Source organism: Chiroxiphia lanceolata (genome assembly GCF_009829145.1).
Source record: "Chiroxiphia lanceolata isolate bChiLan1 chromosome W unlocalized genomic scaffold, bChiLan1.pri scaffold_46_arrow_ctg1, whole genome shotgun sequence".
Classification (NCBI taxonomy): domain Eukaryota; kingdom Metazoa; phylum Chordata; class Aves; order Passeriformes; family Pipridae; genus Chiroxiphia; species Chiroxiphia lanceolata.
This window is the reverse complement of record NW_022476501.1, coordinates 222,668-243,074: the sequence shown is the minus strand read 5'-3', so window position 1 is coordinate 243,074 and position 20,407 is coordinate 222,668. Positions and strand designations below refer to the sequence as shown.

Below are 20,407 nucleotides of genomic sequence, written 5' to 3'. Positions count from 1 at the left end.
GGGGCCGGTGGGCAAGGGGTGGGCGAGGGGGGCTAAGGGGAGGTGGGAGAGCGGGCAAGGGGTTCCCTTGGGGGTCCCTTGGTGTCCCCATGCCTTGATGTGTGGAGAGGGGGGCCCTGGAGAGGGGACACCCCCGGGCTGGCTGTGCCGAGCCGGCGGTCGGGGCCGTGCTGTTGGTTGCCGATCCCGGGCGGCTGAAGCAAGAGCCCGGCCACGTGTGCGGGGCCCGATCCGCTCCCTGCTCTCGTTGTCCCGGGGCAGCGTCTGGTGTCCCCCCGGCTGTGGGGGCGTTTTGTTGTGTCGGGCCCAGGCGGCCCTTGTGCGGGGCTGTGTGCCGGGGGGCTGTTGGGGGTGGCCGGTGGGTGTTTTGGGGCGGTGTCGGGGTGGGTTGTGGGCAGAGCCCCGTGGGTGGTCGGGGGGCTGCGGGTCCCCCCCTTGTTGGGGGTTGGTGTTGGTGGGTCAGGCCCCGGCGGCTCCATTGTGAGGCCGGTGTGGGCGGGGGGGGCTGGTGCGGGGGAGCCGGAGGGAGCCGAGGCAGCGGGTTTGGGGAGCCCTCGGGAGAGCCGGGGGTGGGGGGAGGAAGGGCGGGAGCCCCGGAGTGTGGAGAGCGGAGCGGGGCGATGGCGGAGCTGGGGGACCCCCGGCAGGCTGGAGGGGGGAGCAGGGAGAGGGAGGAGCCCCGGGAGCCCCGGGAGGCTGCAAGGGGGGTCCCGGAGAAGGGGGAGCCTGGGCAGTGGGGACCCCTGGGATCCCCGGGCCAAGAAAGTGGAGAAGGCGGAGAGGGGGAATGTCTGGGAACCCGGCCCCCTGAAGCAAGAGAGTGAGGGGAGAAGGGACCCCTGGGATCCCCAAAAGCCCCGGCATCCCTAAGAGGGACCCCCAGCAGCCCAGAGAGGGGAGAGCCCAGAAGGTAAAGGTGCAGAGAGGGGGGACTTCTGGGAGGGCTTTTTTGAGCTGAATGTTCGTATTTTGGAGTATTTTTTTGCTGACTCTTGATCTTTTGCAGATTTGAGAGGAGTTTTGGTGTTGTGTTTTTTTTCCCAAATGTTGCTGTTTTCTGTTTTTTTGGGGTAAATCTTGGTGTTTTGGAAGTTTTTATGGGCACAAGATGCCCGGTGAGTTCTAGAGCTGGACTTGGTAGGAGGAACCCCCAGAGCAGTGTGCTCCCCCCTTGTTTCCCCCCCCCCATCAGGATTTCTGCTTCCTAAAGCTTGGGCGGATGGAGGAGGAGGCTGCGAGGAAGAGGAAGATGCCTTGGGCCCCCCAGGCAGGTGAGGAGGAAGTCAGTGCCCCTTTGGGTGGGTCTTTTGTGACCGTCCTGCCGGGGCCGGAGTTGGGGGGATGTCCTTGGGCTTCCCTGTGGGCCGGAGGCAAATCCCCTGCGTGTCCTTGTTGCTTCCTGCCCCAGGCCCCGAGGTGAGGCCGGAGAGCGCGGAGGACAAATCCCCCCGTCAGAGCCTGGTGGGAGAGGCCGTTTTGAAGGGCTCCCCCGGCGCAGGAAGGCAGCGGGGAGGAAAAGGGCCGGAGATGCCCCCGCAGGAGGGGCTCCAAAGCCAGCCCAGGGGGCTGTGAGGAGGAAAGAGCCAGCGTGTGCCGGGAAGGCGGCCGGAGCTTGAGGGGGAGCTGCGAGCTGGTGGTCCCTGAGCAGTCTCCCAGCAGGGAGAAACCCTTCAGGTGCTTGGAATGTGGGAAGAGCTTCAGCAGGAGCACCACCCTCCTCAGCCACCAGCACATCCACACTGGGGAACGGCCCTACACATGTGGGGAATGTGGGAAGAGCTTCAGGCAGAGCTCCCACCTGCTCCGACACCAGATGATCCACAGTGGGGAAAGGCCCTACACGTGTGTGGAATGTGGGAAGAGCTTCAGGGAGAGCTCCCACCTCCTCAGCCACCAGCTCATCCACACTGGGGAACTGCCCTACACGTGTAGAGAATGTGGGAAGAGCTTCAGGCAGAGCTCCACCCTCCACACCCACCGTCGCATCCACACCGGGGAACGGCCCTACAAGTGCTTGGAATGTGGGAAGAGCTTCAGCAAGAGCAGCGACCTCCTCACCCACCAGCACATCCACAGTGGGGAACGGCCCTACACGTGTAGGGAATGTGGGATGAGCTTCAGCCAGAGCAGCGACCTCCTCACCCACCAGCACATCCACACTGGGGAACGGCCCTACACGTGTAGGGACTGTGGGAAGAGCTTCAGAGACAACTCCACCCTCCACAGGCACCGACGCATCCACACCGGGGAGAGGCCCCACAAATGTGGGGAGTGTGGGAAGAGCTTCATCCAGAGCTCTGCCTTGACCAGACACCAACAGACCCACCAGTAAGGGAAACCCCGAGTGCCCCGACTGCGGGAAGAGCTTGTCATAGTTTGAAATTGGCCCCCCTGAGAGGCTGGGGGGGCTCAGAGGTGATTGGGTGCCAGGGCAGTGTTCCCTGGAGAGCTGATCACCGTCCTCGTTGTTCACTTCTGCTCAAAATCACCTATCACAGCCCCGGAAGCTGTTGGCAGTTCTGCCTGGGTTGTTTTGCTGTTGGTGTCTGCTGCAGGTAGGTGGACAAGGCCAGGGGGTGGCTGGGCTCCCTCTCTTCCCCTCTGGGGGGGAGAGGGGAGCCCTGCGGCCCCCCAGCTCAGCCTTTGGCCAGAGTTAGAGGCAGCATTTGGAGTGTGTGCTGTGAAAGAAGAATTTCACAGCCCCTGAGGTAAGAGGGAGGAGGCCAGGCCTTCTTTCCCCCCCTGCAGCTGTGGGACACTTGGGACAGTGCAGAACTGAACCGAGTGCCTGTGGCCAAGGCTAGGGGGCTTTTCCTCCCCACTGCATTTAGGTTGGTGGGGGGTGGATTTGGAGGCTCAGCATTAAAGCAGAGCCAAGTGGACGGGCTGATAAATCAGCTCGGGGCTCGGGAAAGGAATCCCAAGCGAAATTGGAGACGGACCCCAGAGAGAGAGAGAGGGGGGCCCAGAGGATGTCTCTGCCGTGAACTAAAACGCAAGACAAGTGAAAACCCGAGGAGAAATCAACATTCCAGGACGTGGATGCTTGATAAGCTGAACTACACTGCAGCAGCCCATGAACCCAGGTATGAAACAGAGAGAGAGAAATCCCACAGCGGCAGAAGAGCAAGGACTCAAAGCTATCTTCTTGGACTTCATGAGGAGGAGAGACTGCAACAAACAACTAGAACTTGGTGAGGGGGGAGTGTTCAGGAGCCCAGAACACTCCCACAGCAGACTGTGTTACGTATCAGCCTTGAAAAGCTGCTCCTGGACTAAAGTAGTTAAAAGGAGGGGCTTGAAAGGACTGACTGATAGAAATGTAATATATATCTAGTTGCCTTTAGTTTGTACAGTGTATTTATTTGTGTAAATAAATGTATATACTTCCCCTTCCCCTACAGAAGCCTCTGGCCTGAAAGTTTCTCTCCGGTGTTGAGATAAATTGTGGGAAGGGGTGGGGGAAAGCCTGGAAATTGGATTTTGGATTTCTAATGGGGCTCAAACTGCCACAGCCAAGCACAGCACCAACCCTGGGACATTCCTTCCTTAGCTGAGGGCAAGAGCCTGGGAGGGGACCCAAGCAGGCCAGCTGAGCCCAGCTGACCACAGGGACATTGCAGACCATGGGAGGTCAGCTCAGCTCTAAAAGCTGAGGCAGGGAGCAGGAGGGGGGCATTCACTGTCCAATGGCTGCCTGCTGAGGAACCCTCACAGGTACCCAGCCAGCAGAAAATGTCAACACTGCTGAACGGGACAAGGGATCCGAGATCCTGCTGAAAGCCCAAAACTCAGACAATCCCCTGTCACCTCCCAGCTCTGGTGTGACCCTTCCAAAGCCTAAAGGGGCTCCAGGAGAGCAGGAGAGGGACTTGGGACAAGGGGTGGAGTGCCAGGACACAGGGAATGGCTTCTCACTGCCAGAGGGCAGGGAGAGATGGGAGATGGGGAAGGAATTCCTGGCTGGGAGGGTGGGGAGGGACTGGGCTGGAATTCCCAGAGAAGCTGTGGCTGCCCCTGGATCCCTGGGAGTGTCCAAGGCCAGGTTGGAGCAACCTGGGATAGTGGGAGGTGTCCTTTCCCACAGTGGGGGGTGCCACTGGGTTATTTGGAAGGTCCCTTCCCACCCAAACCATCCCATGATCCCGGGACATCCCCATCCCCTTGGGAAGCCCCAACCCAGCAAAGTGTCAGTTCCCAGCTCAGGCACCTCAGAGCTCAGTTCTCTTCTGGGTGCTGGAAGATCCACATTTTCCCTGTTCCACGAGGATTTATCCCCCCACCAAATCCACAAACCAGGTGATGAAGAGGAGCAGAGGAGCTCAAGGGTAAAATCACTGAACCATGAGCTCCGGCAGAGAATCACAGAATCACACAATCACAGAGTCACACAATAACAGAGTCGTACAATCGTGCAATCACCCAATCACATAAACACAGTCACACAATCACAGAATCAAACAATCACACAGTCACACAATCACACAATCACAGAATCAATGACAGAAACAGTCACAGAGTCACACAATCAAACAATCAGAGTCACACAATCATAGAATCAAAGAATCACAGAATCGTAGAATGACACAATCACAGAGTCACAGAGCCACAGAATTGTAGAGGATTTGGTTAGAAATGCGAGGACATATGAGCATGGCTAAGGCCATGTATGAGCTGCTAAAGTCTGACTAGGCCCGTGAGAACTCTGAGATAGCAGGGCCATGAGAAAGCAGCAATGTCCTTGGGCATTCTAAATTGAGCTGAAAAACAGGAGCTTGGCATTACCAAAACAAAGACCCTTAACGAGCCACCTGTGTAAACAATGAGAGGCAATTGAGATGATATCACCACCTAACTGTGTACCAATAAGGAGCCTAACCCTGTAATATTCATGAGCTTATTATAGAGTGTATATTAAGCTGCTGTCAATCTTCAATAAACGAAGTTCCTGGATTCTTACATTAAGGTGTCCGGAGTTTCCCGTCGCGACAAATGGCGCCCGTGGACAGGGACCAGAGGGGGTCCCTAGGGAATCAAGTCGGATTTCCTGGGTTAGGAGTCAAGTCGGACTCCCGAGAGCCAAGTCGGGTTCTCGCAGCCACGGTCGGACGTAGTGTTTCGGTCGGTCTTGCTGTGCAGCACAAGTAGGCGAAAGGGTTGGACGAAAAGAGCTCAAACCTGCCGCTGCCGAACGCCTCCCTTTTGAGGATTTTGGACGGCGAAAGAGTTTAGTTCCGCGTCCCACGTAGCGAAAAGAGCTCTAACTTGCCGCTACCGAACGCCTCCCTCTTGGGGATTTCGGACGGCGAAAGAGTTGAGTTCCGCGCTTCCGGCAACGAAATTAGTTGGACCCAGCGCCCGGGACGACTCCTGAAGAAGGGGGCCCGCCGACAAAGCCGCAAGGAGTTTCGTGGAAAGGGCTGCACGAAGCGTGGTAACACGTTTTTTAGGTAATGTAGAGACAGGCGGCCTTATCATTGCTCCAATGCTTTTTAGAAAAGCGGGGAGTTAAAAAGTTAAATTTTAAAAAGAATTACCAAGATTGCTTGCGACGAGGGTTGCTAAAGGTTGCTTTGTGGACCCTAATGTAGTTTTTGATGCTTAAAAGAGAGAAAAATTAGACGAACTGGCTTTGCGACGGATGCTACTTTCGTGTAAGGGCCAGGGATTTGAAGCGAACGCTGTAACTACCTTTATTATCTCTACTTGGAAAGAACTTAGTGATAAGCTCTTTACTGCTGACTCTAAGAGAGTAAAAGTTGCTGCTTCCCTTCTTACAACTTGGCGATTGTTATCTGGAACAGTAAAAGACATTAAAGCACAGTTTGAGGACATTAGAATGCTACTGGATACCATCATACGGAGAAATCGTGCAAAAAGGGAGTCGAGCGGAGTTGAAGGGAGCTGGAGCGGGACCAGAGATCACGGAGCGGGGCCGGGGACAACCGAGCGGCCCCGGCAAAATGAACGCGGTGCTGGCGTCTCGGCAGTGCATATCCAGGACGATCGGAGACGACGGCTGCGGCGTGAAAGTGCTGCTGATGGACCGGAGATGAACTTTACGAGCACTATGACTGAGTTCCACCTTAAGACATTTCCAGCTTTTCATCTGAACTGTGCTGCGGGACTGCGCCGCGCATTTGTGGCTGTGTCCACGGCGCTGGGTGCCTGCGCCGCCGTGCTGAGTGAACCCGGGGCGGTGCCGGGCGGCGGGGCAGTGGCGGTGGTCGCGGTGCCGTGCGCGGCCCCGGCTCGGAGCGGTGCGCCCGTGCGCGTGCACGCCGGCGGCCCCGGGCGCGGCGAGCGGCGGGGGGGGCTCTGTTTCCCCCGCACTGCTGACAGCCATGGTCCCAAGAGATGTAGGTTCCCCTCCCCTTCTTTACAGCGAATATTTTTTCCCTAGTGCCGCTCCTCTTCCTAGAGTGTCGAGTTAATAACGGTAGCAAAAGCTTCGAAGGTGCGGTCGGGGGAGAGGAGAAAGCTATTTCTCTTTTTTTCCTCGTTACACCAATCACCCCCTCTCTGAAACGTGCCTGTTTACAGCTGTTTTCTCTCTCTCCTATGTTTTTGTCTTTTCTTAAGCAGACCCTGTGATTAAGTTAAGTTCCTTCTGCTAATTTTCTCTGAGTGAGCCCGACCCTTCCTCCTCCTCTTTCGTCCTTCGGCAATGAGAGGCGTGGGGGGGGGCAAAGACGGTAAAACACAGGAAAAGGGGAAAAGGGAAAAAACAATTTAAGATTAACAATACCCCAACTTATAAATCAAATAAGATTACACTGTTTTTACAGCAATAAGTGTTACGCATGCAGCGTGTTCATAGCATTCTCAAACATTTTCTCCAAAGACAGAAAAAGAGACTGACGAAAAATCCCTTGAAGTAAGATTAGAAATAACACAACACCCGTGCTTAGCTTTTTATATATTGCAGAAAACTGTTAAGAATTTTCTATAGTTTGCCATTTTGCTTCTCTCACATGAAATTTGGCTGTTTCCCCCGGGAGCAGGGTGCAGGTAGAAGGTTTGCAGATGGAACGATGAGACAAAAGGGGATATAGTTCTACTCCCTGCAGAAGTAGTTTTATTGCCTTTATGACAGAATATCATTGCTCTATAAGAAGGGTTGAAAATTTCCAAGATAATATTCTGTTCTTTCTTGCTGCATTTGTCTTTTACATGGAGAGTTATGCAAGATTTGCAGATTGCTGTCGGGCGACTATGCCATGAATTTCCTTTGAATTATGAAACTGATAAGAAGTGCACAGCCAATAACTACGTGAAAATGTGTGTGTGAATGATGAATGACTGAGGTGGCCACCTAAGAGTGTATGGAAAAAGATTGTGTGAAAGAGAAAAGCTACATGAATGTGTAACTGTGTAAACTTAAAAATACTTTCCGTCGGTGTCGAGATTTTAACAAGGTGTTAAGACTGAAGTTAAATAAGAGATTCTTACAAAAATTTGGTATTCTATTACAGCCTTGTATGAAATTTGTACAAGTTAAGTCTCAGGTGGAGTTTTTCCACTGCTGTTGTTCCTTAGCTGTGCAAGCTGCGCAAGAGACCACTAGTCTTAGAGCGAGTAAAACCATAAGCCAGCAAACATTAGTGCAGACTGCAAGGTTAGCAGAGCCCGGAGCAGGGTGCACCACTATGCATCCAGGTGCCCGGGAACCATTCTTACAATTTGTAGAGAAGCTGCAAGACGCTGTAGAGAAACAAGTTTTGTGACAGTTATAGAAGTTGCTAGTTACATAACTAGCTAGAGATAATGCAAGATTGTGCTAGAGTGGAGTCCTTAGACCATCAAATAATTGCATTTGCATCTGCTATGGCAGTAGTGTGGGTCGTTTTGAGCTTTTCTGTGTTTTCCAGGATTTAAATCAAGAGTTGTCGATGTTGCTGCCTTGCTTGTTCAGCTCGTTGCAGAGGGGCCCTTGCAGGCTGTCAAGGCCATCCTGTGTGCCTTCTCAAAACATCTGCAGCGTTGTGGATAGTGTGTCTTCAGGCCTCCTGGCTGGAGGCCAGAGCAGACCAGTTACGTTGATCAGTGTGACCAGAGCTGAAGTGTTGTTTTTAAAGAGTCCTTATATATTGTCTTCAAAACCCCTCCCGTGCAACAGCTGGTAGCAATATTCATTGTAAAACAGCTAGTCTCTCCTCCTTAAAATATGCCCTACCCATTGCAGCTGTGTTCTCAGCAAAATAGCCTCACTACTTGTGGCTACTACTTGTTTCATACCAGACTTATTGCTTGCATAATTTGACTAGTGAATGTTTAGGGTTGTAGAAGCAACCTGTACTCTTTGTGATGCTCAAAGCTTGTTGTTAATTGTCCAAGCAAACAGACAAACTTCTGTAGTCATTCTAAGAGTTAGAGTTGTGATACTAAGAGGTACTGCTCAGAGTTTTCTTCTAGAACATACAGATCCTGTGTGACTTAAGCAATGGCTCCTACCTACAGAGCAGCTGTTGGCCCTGCAACAGCTTGTCAAAAAGCAGCTTGATGCTGATTACATTGAACCATCTCAGAATCCTTTAATTACCCCTGTGTTTGTGATAAAGAAAAAATATGTGAAATGAAAACTGTTGCATGATCTCAGACGGGTTGGTGCAGTCATGGTTAGTAAGCATTGGCTTACTGACCCCTTCTGTGCCTTCTGCTGAATAACCCATTGTTATTATTGATTTGACAGTTATTGTAATCTTAGTAATAGCTCGTGTTGCCTTTTCTTGTATTACCAGACGTGTAAATGCTACGACAAAGAAAGCATTATTGACCCAAAATAAAAACGGGGGAAATTGTAGAGGATTTGGTTAGAAATGCGAGGACATATGAGCATGGCTAAGGCCATGTATGAGCTGCTAAAGTCCAGCTAGGCCCGTGAGAACTCTGAGATAGCAGGGCCATGAGAAAGCAGCAATGTCCTTGGGCATTCTAAATTGGGCTGAAAAACAGGAGCTTGGCATTAACACAACAAAGACCCTTAACGAGCCACCTGTGTAAACAATGAGAGGCAATTGAGATGATATCACCACCTAACTGTGTACCAATAAGGAGCCTAACCGTGTAATATTCATGAGCTTATTATAGAGTGTATATTAAGCTGCTGTCAATCTTCAATAAACGAAGTTCCTGGATCCTTACATTAAGGTGTCTGAGAGCTTTCCGTCGCGACAAGCGTGTGCCGGGAAGGCGGCCGGAGCTTGAGGCGGAGCTGCGAGCTGGTGGTCCCTGAGCAGCCTCCCAGCAGGGAGAAACCCTTCAGGTGCTTGGAATGTGGGAAGAGCTTCAGCAGGAGCACCAACCTCCTCAGCCACCAGCACATCCACAGTGGGGAACGGCCCTACACGTGTGAGGAGTGTGGGAAGAGCTTCACTCAGAGCTCCAACCTCCGCAACCACCGTCGCATCCACACCAGAGAACAGCCGTACAGGTGTGAGGAATGTGGGAAGAGCTTCACTCGGAGCTCCACCCTCCGCATCCACCAGCACATCCACACTGGAGAACGGCCCTACAAGTGCTTGGAATGTGGGAAGAGCTTCAGGGACAGCTCCACTCTCCTCACCCACCTGCACATTCACACTGGGGAACGGCCCTACACATGTGGGGAATGTGGGAAGAGCTTCAAGAGCAGGTCTGCCCTCTGCAGGCACCGTCGCATCCACACCAGGGAGAGGCCCCACAAGTGTGGGGAGTGTGGGAAGAGCTTCATCCGGAGCTCTGCCTTGACCTCCCACCAACGAACCCACCGGTAAGGGAAGCCCCGAGTGCCCCGAGTGCGGGAAGAGCTTCGGCCGCTGCTCCAACTCCATCAGCCATCGGAGGACCCGCGTTGGATGATCCACAGGGACCCACGCTGGGCACAGACCTGGTGACCAACATTCCTGGTGACCCCTGTTTAGCAGAGACCTGGTGCTGGAATAGAGTTTGTCGTGACGAGGGAAGAATGAGACGCTCAATATGAGAATCAGCAAACTTCGTTTATTGATCACTACTAACAGCTTAATATACACTTTATAATTAGCCCATACATATTGCAGAAGCTAAGCTCATCATTGGTTCTGCTTAAATGCTGACTTCATTCCTTACTCCTTAACATTGTTGACACTTAGATGTTAATTCTGTCTCTTACTCCCTTCCTTTGTTGACACAGGTGGCTTTCAGTTGCTTTTTGTTTTGCTAATCACAGTGTCCTGTTTACTAGCTAACTAACACGTACAAGGGCATTGTAACCTCGTTATCTCAGATCTTCTCAAGGGCCTAGACAGGCCGTGTTCTACACTCTAACAGCTCATCCATAGCTTTAGCTATATCCATATGTCCCTGTCTTGCTAGGCAATTCTCTACAAGAGTTCAAACCTGGAAGAAGAATAAGGACTGGCACATGTGATGAGAAAGAGAAGACTCCACTTCCCAGATAACATGAAGGTCCTGATGGTCTCCCCAAAGAAAAACCCTGAGAGACACCTGGTGTGAAAGGATGTACTGAGGAATGGGGCCAGTGAAGGTCCCACAGCCTTTCTTCACAACCATCCTGCAGGGTGGGAATAGGGAACCTTTCTGACGTCTCTTATTTACCTTTTAAGAATAAATAGATGCCTGTCATGCTACCCCAAATTTAACTTTGTGACTAAAGTAAGTCAAAAGTCCACCTAAACCTGGAAAAATAGTCTAAAAAGAAGTCAAGGCTAAGGAGAAATGGAAGGAAGATTTGCATTGAAAGTGCTGGATGGGCCGAGGGGCTGATCCTGCCTTCCCTTCCCCTTTCAGGTGGCTCATGGGGTGAGAAATTTAAAGTTCTGCATGCTGATTCCTTGCTTTTACACAACTAGAGTTTATTTTCACTTCCCAGTGTTTTAGTAGATTGCTGGTTTGGTTTAGAGTTTGTGCTTTGGTTGCTTTGTGGTGTTCTTGCTGTGTTTGAAGTGTGTTTTTGTAGCCAGAGCCTCTCAGCGAGGCCTACGAGCTTTTGTGAGCTGGTCAGGGTTTGTCTTGATCAAGAGTGTTCTTGGGTGAGCTGCTGCAGGGATTCCTTTGTAAAGGTGCTGCCAGTTTGTGGGCAGTGCAATAAGTGGTGGGAGATTGTGCTGAGGGAGTTTCCCTGTCCCTGGGAAGTGGCAGTGCCCGAAAAGGGGGATGGAATCCCCTGCCCTTGGGAATGTGTTTGGAGCAGAGTTGGTGTGGGGAACAGCCGAGAGCCCAGACTGGACTGACATGGTTTGGGCTTCCCTGGGGCACTAAGAGGCAAAGAGACCTTTGAAGAGTGGGGTAAATGTGCCCTGACCCTCTGTTTTCTGTGCCCCCCCTGTGTTGAACCCCCCCTTAAAGGGGTGGTCGAGGTACATCCTTAAATGCCGTCATTAAAGCCTGGGGGACAAACGTGGTTCAGTCCCCCCTCTAGAATTGCTCTAAATTTCAGCTGTTGGCACAATGCAAGGCTGAGATTGGATCCAGCAGCCCCCAGCACCCAGAGGAAGTTTGGAGCTCAGGGGGACCACCCCCTTTCCCAACCCCCCAGTGCCCAAAGACCCCCATGGGACCGTCCATCCCTCCAGACCACCCCCCTTTTCCACCCCTCTCCCTGTTCCTCCCACTTTTCCATGGTCCCCTCAATCCCCAGCCCTTCCCAGATCAGTTTTGGGGTCCCAACCCCCACTTTTCTCCCCCTCTCTCACCCCTTACACATCATTCCCCCAATCTCCAGCCCTCTCATACTCAGTTTTGGGGTCCCACCCTCCCCTTTTCCTCACTCTTCTGACCTCTCCCACCCCTTTCCCATCAGCCCCCAATCCTCAGTCCCCCTCCCCCTCCACCTTTGGGGTGTCCCACTCCTGTCCCATTCAGTGTGGGGGTCCCACCTCCCCTTTTCTCTCCTTTCCACACCCCTTTTCCCACCCACCCCCCTCTTCCCATCCCCCACTCACCCCAGAGCTCCTCTCCCAAAGCCGGGGGGGCTCCCAGTAACACCAGAGCCCATAAAAGTCCCCCCAACAATGGGGTTAGGTGGGGTCCTGGGGGGGATTTGAGTTGGTTTGGGGGGTCCTTGAGGAGCTGTGGGTGTTTTAGGGGTGTCCCAGCACCTTTTGGGGTGTGCTGGGTGCCGTGTTGAAGGGCAGGTGCCCTCCCAAAGCCCCCAAAATCAGGGCAGGGTTTGGGGGGTCCCGGCTGGACCCGAGGCCACGGGGAGGGGCTGCGGCCGCCGGCGGCTCAGGAGCTCTGTGGGGAGAGAAAAGGGGGTGAGAGCGGGGTGGGGGGACAGGGGGGACACCGGGATACACCGAGACCTGGACTGGAGCCAGCGGGACCAGAACTGGGGCAACTGGGAGCATGTTGGGGGCAACTGGGATATACTGGGAGTGTCTGGGAGTGAGTGGAACCATAGGAGGGGCGAATGGGCATAACTGGAACCACACTGGGGGCAACTGGGATCATCCTGGGAGCAGCTGGGCCCTTGCTGGGCTCATGCTGGGATCACACTGGGACTGACAGGGGTCATCTTGGGAGTGACTGCAATAATACTGGCAGTATGTGAGAGGCACTGCAACCATACTGGGGATGACTGGGATCAGACTGGATTCACTGAATCCATTGGAAGTGTCTGGAAGTTCCTGGGATCATTAGGAGTGACTGGACTCCTAGTAGGATCATACTGGGAGCAACTGGGACCATGCAGGGGCAAATGGAATCCTACAGGGAGTAACTGAAAGTGCCTGGGGCCATACTGGACTCAGACTGGGAGTCCCTGAGAGGGAAAGGAACCATCCTGGGGGGGGCTGGGAGCAACTGGGCCCACCTTGGGTGTAGCTGTAAAATATGGAACTTTATTAGAAATTGTCAGCCATAGAATTTCTGTATTTTTCACCAAGCACTTGGAAAGGACAGTGCTACCACAGAACTCGTGGATTTTAGTGATCTTGGAAGGTCTCGAGGGAAAGGGCAGAGTTACCATTTCTTGTGAAGATTCTTTACAGGCAGGAATTTTGCTAAAAACAGAGAGGGTTCTTGCAGCTGTGAAGAGACAGATAGAAAGTGAGAAAGGACAGAAAACAGATCCACGAGAATGGGACTAGGCCTTGGAGCAGTTGCAGAGGGCAGGAAACAGTGCCAGAAGCACGGGGTGAAGAGAAGACCAGAGCAAGAAAGGTGTTGGTGCCTGGCCCCAGGGGTCACTTTGTGGCTTACAAGGCAATTCCAGAGGGGTGTAGGGTGGGTGGAAACTGGGGTGGAACAGGGAGGTAATGGAGTCCAACCCTCAGCCCTGCCCAGGCCCATCCCCAAGAGTCCCAGCCTGTGCCCCAGAGGATCATCCAAACTCTCCTGGAGCTCTGTCAGCCTTGGGGCTGTGCCCACTGCCCTGGGGAGCCTGTTCAGTGCCAACCACCCTGGGGGGGAAGAACCTCTTTCGAACATCCAACCTGACCCTGCCCTGACACAACTCCAGGCCATTCCCTGGGGGCTGTCCTTGGTCCCCCCAGAGCAGAGCTCAGGGCCTGCCCCTCCTCTGCCCCTCCTGAGGAAGTTGCAACTGCCATGAGCTCTCCCCTCAGTCTCCTCTTGTGCAGCTGAACACACCAAGTGCCCTGAGCTGCTCCTCCTTTGGCTTCCCCTGCAGAGCCTTCCCCATCCTGGTGGCCTCCTTTGGACACTGTCTACTGGCTCCATCTCTTCCTTCCATTGTGTCCCCCCAGAGTGCCCCACTCTTGAGGTGAGGCCGCCCCAGGGCAGAGCAGAGCGGGACAATCCCCTCCCTGGCCCGGCTATGCTGGGCCTGATGCCCCCAGGACAGGGTTGTCCCTCCTGGCTGCCAGGGCCCTGCTGACTCCTGGCCAAGTGGGCACCCCCCAGGACCCCCAGGGCCCTTTCCCAGCACTGCTCTCCAGCCTCTCATTCCCACTCTGTCCCCACATCTGGGGTTGCCCCATCCCAGGGGCAGAATCCGGCACTGCCCCTTGTTGAACTTCCATGGGTGGTGATTCCCAGCCCTGGGATCTGTCCAGGTCTCTCTGCAGGCCCTCCCTGCCCTCCAGGGACTCAGCAGCTCCTCCCAGGTTGGGGTCATCTGCAAACTTGCTCCGTGTCCCTTCCAGTGCTGTGCCCAAGTCATGGATGGAGATGTTGGAGAGCACAGGGCCCAGATGGAGCCCTGGGGAACCCCCCGAGTGACCCCCATCTGATGTCCCCCCAGTCACTGCCACCCTCTGTGCCCGACCCGGGAGCCCATTGCTCGCCCAGCACAGGGTGTGTTTATCCAGCTCTGGGCTGGACACTTTGTCCAGAGGGATCTGGGCACAGACACTGTGGGAAGCTTCACTGAAACCCAAAAAGATCCCATCAACTGGTTTCCCTTCATCAGCCAGGGGGTGACATTGTCATAAAGTAACTCAGGTTTGATCAGCAGGCCTTTCCTCTGGGGAAGCCGTGCTGGCTGTGATCCCCCACAGCAGGGTGGGAGCTCAGGGGCCACCCCAGACCCCCCTTTTCCCCCTTTTCCCCTGTGGCCACTGCAGCACCGGCTCTTGGGTGGAGGGGAACCCCCCATCAGCCCCCCAGGGATGAACAGGGGGGTTGGGGACCCCCCAGCGCAGATCCAACCCCCCCAGAGCCGCAGGGAACTGCTCCAGGGCTCAAGTGATGGGGACAGCGAGGGACCCCCATGGGACTCCTCTTCCTGCTGTCCCACCCCCCTTTTCTGCCCCTCTCCCACCCCTTTCCTATGGTCCCCCTGACCCCCAGACCCCCCCTGCACTCAGTTTGGGGCTCCCACCCCCCTCCCAATAACTTTGGGGTCCCAACACCCCTCACACTCAGTTTTGGGGGTCTCAGCCCACCACTTTTCCCTTCTCTCCCACCCCTTTCCTATTGTCCCACTAAACCACAGCTTCCCTGTGCTCCCTTTGGGGGTCCCACCCCTTTGGCCCCTCAGCTGAAGGGGCCAAAGCCCCCCCTTTTTCCCACCTTTTCTCCCCTTTCCTGCTCCCTTTCCCCCATCCCCCCTGTGGCAGGGGGAGTTCAAGACTTAGACAAAGTTGATTGGAGAAGTCCTGCCTTGGAGTCCCGAGGTGCAGAATGGACTCCCTGGCTTTCTAAACTCCTGCTCCCAGAGGAGCCTGGGGGCAGCTGGATCCAATCTCAGCCTTGGGTTATGCCAATGGTTTGAATTTAAGGAATTATGGAGATGGGATTGAACCAGTTTTGTCCCACAGGTTTTAATGATGGAAAAGCAGATATATTTATATCAATGAACTACTTATTCTTAATAATGATCAGACAAAAGGACTAAACCAGAATTATTTACTACATAACATACACACTAAAACTACCAGTAGTACAGGATAAGGTAGGACAGGGCACTACACTAAAGCAATTGTTGAAGCAATTCTACTAAAGGTGACAAACAAGCAATAATTCTTAATTAGAGCTGGATGGAACTCCCCCAGACCAGCGCTCGTGGGGAGATCTCTGCTCTCAACCTCCAGCAGTGACCTTGGGGGGTCCCCAGCCAAGGCAGGAATCTGCACACCCCCCCCAAGAAGGGTTCTTGCAGGGGGGATGTCCTGCCCCAGTGTCCCAGTGTTCCTTTAATTCCCAGAGGCCCTGCAGTGTCCCAGTGGCCCCTTGATTCCAGGACCTTCTGAAACACCTCAGGGTTCCTTTGGTTCCATGAGGCCCCCATGTCACAAAGGCCCCTGGATTCCATGAATTCCACAGTTCACAAGGATACAAGTGTGACAAGGGTCACAATACGTGGTATTGTACTGGGAGTGACTGGGATCATACTGGGAGTGACTGGAACCAGATAAGTGGTTCATGGGAGCAACTGGAACCACACTGGGGGCAACTGGAATCATCCTGGGAGCAGCTGGGCCCCTGCTGGGCTCATACTGGGACCATACTGGGACTGACAGGGATCATAGTGGGAGTGACTGCAATACTGGGAGTATGTGAGAGGGACTGTAACTATACTGGGGGTGACTGGGATCAAACTGGAGTCGTACTGCAAGTGTCTGGAAGTTCCTGGGATCATACTGGGGGTGACTGGACTCATAGTGGGATCATCCTGGGAGCAACTGGGACCATGCAGGGGCAAATGGCATCGTCCAGGCAGTGACTGAAAGTGCCTGGGGCCAGACTGGACTCAGACTGGGAGTCCCTGAGAGGGAAAGGAACCATCCTGGGGGGGCCTGGGAGCAACTGGGACCACCTTGGGGGCAACTGGCATCGTATTGGGAGTGACTGGGATCCTAGTGGGAGTGACCAGGGACTCCAGGGACCACTCTGACACTGCCGGGCATTCTGGAGCTGGAGGGATCCGCAGACACTTGGCAACCTCCTGCAATCAAAGGGCCACTGGGACACAGGGACCAAAGGAACCTGGGACTCAGTGGAGCCTCAGGAAATCCAGGGACCACTGTGACACTGGAGAGCCACATGGAAACAAGGGGCCATCCTGATGCTCTGGAACCTCCTGGAACCAAGGGGCCATTGTGTCACTACAAGGACTTACAGATCCAAAGGAACACAGGGACACTGTGGAATCTCCTGGAACCACGGGGCCACTGTGGCATCTGGGGCCTCATGGAACAGAAGGAACCCTGAGACATTTGGGAAGCTCTTGGGATAAGAAGGGCCATTGTGACAATACAGGGCCTCAGGAATGCTGAATGCTGAATCATTTTGGAACCTCATGGAACCAAGGGGACACTGTGACACTGCAGGGTCTCATGGAAACAAAGAAACCCTGGGAAAGTGCAGAACCTCCAGAATTTAATGGTCCATTGTGACTCAGGGCAATCTCCTTGAGTCAAGGGGCCATTGTGACACTTCCAGGCCTCCTGGAATCCAAGGGACCCTGGGACACAGTGGAATCTCCTGAACTCAAGGGCCCATTGGGATTCTGTGTAACCTGTGGAATCAAGTGGCACTGGGACACTGCAGGACCCCATGGAACCAAAGGAATGAGGGGACACTGTGGAATCTCATGGACAAGGGGCCATTGTGACATGTGGAGCCTCATGGAACCAAAGGGCCACTGTGACTGCCCAGAACTCCATGGAATCAAGTGATTGTGTGACTGTGTGACTGTGTGACTGTGATTGTGTGACTGTGTGATTGTGTGACTGTGTGACTCTGTGACTCTGTGATTGTGTGATTCTGTGACTGTTATTGTGTGATTGTGTCACTCTGATTCTGTGATTGTTTGATTGTGTGATTGTGTGACTGAGATTCTATGACTGTATGATTCTGTGACTCTGTGATTGTGTGATTCTGTGATTGTGTGATTCTGTGATTGTGTGACTCTGTTTATGTGATTGTTTGATTGTGTGACTGTTTATGTGATTGTGTGATTGTGTCATTCCATGACTGTGTAACTGTGTGAATCTGTGACTCTCTGTGTGATTCTGTGACTGTGTGATTCCATGATTGTGTGATTTTGTCATTGTGTGATTACGTGATTCTGTGATTCTGTGATTGTGTGACTCTGTATTGTGTGATTGTGTGACTGAGATTGTGTGATTGTGTGATTCTGTGGCTCTGTGACTCTGTGATTGTGTCATTCTACGATTCTGTGATTCTTTCATTCTGTGATTGTGTGACTGTGTTTATGTGATTGCGTGATTGCACAATTGTATGACTCTGTTATTGTGTGATTCTGTGACTGTGTGATTCTGTGACTCTGTGATTGTGTAACTCTGTGACTCTGTGATTCTCTGCCAGAGCTCATGGTTCAGTGATTTTACCCTTGAGCTCCTCTGCTCCTCTTCATCACCTGGTTTGTAGATTTGGTGGGGGGATAAATCCTCGTGGAACAGGGAAAATGTGGATCTTCCAGCACCCAGAAGAGAACTGAGCTCTGAGGTGCCTGAGCTGGGAACTGACACTTTGCTGGGTTGGGGCTTCCCAAGAGGATGGGGATGTCCTGGGATCATGGGATGGTTTGGGTGGGAAGGGACCTTCCAAATAACCCAGAGCCACCCCCCACCGTGGGAAAGGACACCTCCCACTATCCCAGGTTGCTCCAACCTGGCCTTGGACACTCCCAGGGATCCAGGGGCAGCCACAGCTTCTCTGAGAATTCCAGCCCAGTCCCTCCCCTCCCTCCCAGCCAGGAATTCCTTCCCCATCTCCCATCTCTCCCTGCCCTCTGGCAGTGAGAAGCCATTCCCTGTGTCCTGGCACTCCATCCCTTGTCCCAAGTCCCTCTCCTGCTCTCCTGGAGCCCCTTTAGGCTTTGGAAGGGTCACACCAGAGCTGGGAGGTGACAGGGGATTGTCTGAATTTTGGGCTTTCAGCAGGATCTCGGATCCCTTGTCCCGTTCAGCAGTGTTGACATTTTCTGCTGGCTGGGTACCTGTGAGGGTTCCTCAGCAGGCAGCCATTGGACAGTGAATGCCCCCCTCCTGCTCCCTGCCTCAGCTTTTAGAGCTGAGCTGACCTCCCATGGTCTGCAATGTCCCTGTGGTCAGTTGGGCTCAGCTGGCCTGCTTGGGTCCCCTCCCAGGGTCTTGCCCTCAGCTAAGGAAGGAATGTCCCAGGGTTGGTGCTGTGCTTGGCTGTGGCAGTTTGAGCCATATTAGAAACCCAAAATCCAATTTCCAGGCTTCCCCCCACCCCTTCCCACAATTTATCTCAACACCGGAGAGAAACTTTCAGGCCAGAGGTTTCTGTAGGGGAAGGGGAAGTATATACATTTATTTACACAAATAAATACACTGTACAAACTAAAGGCAACTAGATATATATTACATTTCTATCAGTCAGTCCTTTCAAGCCCCTCCTTTTAACTACTTTAGTCCAGGAGCAGCTTTTCAAGGCTGATACGTAACACAGTCTGCTGTGGGAGTGTTCTGGGCTCCTGAACACTCCCCCCTCACCAAGTTCTAGTTGTTTGTTGCAGTCTCTCCTCCTCATGAAGTCCAAGAAGATAGCTTTGAGTCCTTGCTCTTCTGCCGCTGTGGGATTTCTCTCTCTCTGTTTCATACCTGGGTTCATGGGCTGCTGCAGTGTAGTTCAGCTTATCAAGCATCCACGTCCTGGAATGTTGATTTCTCCTCGGGTTTTCACTTGTCTTGCGTTTTAGTTCACGGCAGAGACATCCTCTGGGCCCCCCTCTCTCTCTCTCTGGGGTCCGTCTCCAATTTCGCTTGGGATTCCTTTCCCGAGCCCCGAGTTGATTTATCAGCCCGTCCACTTGGCTCTGCTTTAATGCTGAGCCTCCAAATCCACCCCCCACCAACCTAAATGCAGTGGGGAGGAAAAGCCCCCTAGCCTTGGCCACAGGCACTCGGTTCAGTTCTGCACTGTCCCAAGTCTCCCACAGCTGCAGGGGGGGAAAGAAGGCCTGGCCTCCTCCCTCTTACCTCAGGGGCTGTGAAATTCTTCTTTCACAGCACACACTCCAAATGCTGCCTCTAACTCTGGCCAAAGGCTGAGCTGGGGGGCCGCAGGGCTCCCCTCTCCCCCCCAGAGGGGAAGAGAGGGAGCCCAGCCACCCCCTGGCCTTGTCCACCTACCTGCAGCAGACACCAACAGCAAAACAACCCAGGCAGAACTGCCAACAGCTTCCGGGGCTGTGATAGGTGATTTTGAGCAGAAGTGAACAACGAGGACGGTGATCAGCTCTCCAGGGAACACTGCCCTGGCACCCAATCACCTCTGAGCCCCCCCAGCCTCTCAGGGGGGCCAATTTCAAACTATGACAAGCTCTTCCCGCAGTCGGGGCACTCGGGGTTTCCCTTACTGGTGGGTCTGTTGGTGTCTGGTCAAGGCAGAGCTCTGGATGAAGCTCTTCCCACACTCCCCACATTTGTGGGGCCTCTCCCCGGTGTGGATGCGTCGGTGCCTGTGGAGGGTGGAGTTGTCTCTGAAGCTCTTCCCACAGTCCCTACACGTGTAGGGCCGTTCCCCAGTGTGGATGTGCTGGTGGGTGAGGAGGTCGCTGCTCTGGCTGAAGCTCATCCCACATTCCCTACACGTGTAGGGCCGTTCCCCACTGTGGATGTGCTGGTGGGTGAGGAGGTCGCTGCTCTTGCTGAAGCTCTTCCCACATTCCAAGCACTTGTAGGGCCGTTCCCCGGTGTGGATGCGACGGTGGGTGTGGAGGGTGGAGCTCTGCCTGAAGCTCTTCCCACATTCTCTACACGTGTAGGGCAGTTCCCCAGTGTGGATGAGCTGGTGGCTGAGGAGGTGGGAGCTCTCCCTGAAGCTCTTCCCACATTCCACACACGTGTAGGGCCTTTCCCCACTGTGGATCATCTGGTGTCGGAGCAGGTGGAAGCTCTGCCTGAAGCTCTTCCCACATTCCCCACATGTGTAGGGCCGTTCCCCAGTGTGGATGTGCTGGTGGCTGAGGAGGGTGGTGCTCCTGCTGAAGCTCTTCCCACATTCCAAGCACCTGAAGGGTTTCTCC

General features: G+C 53.7%; 1 protein-coding gene and 1 pseudogene across 2 annotated transcripts in view; one reads left to right on the top strand and one right to left on the bottom strand.

Moving 5' to 3' along the window:
• The first annotated feature begins 620 nt into the window (after positions 1-620).
• On the top strand, positions 621-10,661 carry LOC116781428 (annotated as a pseudogene).
• A 1,463-nt stretch (positions 10,662-12,124) lies between these two features.
• LOC116781450 (class II histocompatibility antigen, B-L beta chain-like) overlaps positions 12,125-20,407 on the bottom strand; it is a 144,975-nt gene continuing 136,692 nt past the window's right edge. Inside the window, exon 6 of one of the 2 annotated variants that reach the window (XM_032677129.1) lies at positions 12,125-12,216. In XM_032677129.1, coding sequence (XP_032533020.1) covers positions 12,140-12,216 — 77 coding nt within the window. In that variant the 3' untranslated portion in view covers positions 12,125-12,139. The remainder of the gene's footprint in view (positions 12,217-20,407) is intronic. The other variant, XM_032677128.1, reaches the window with a different exon arrangement.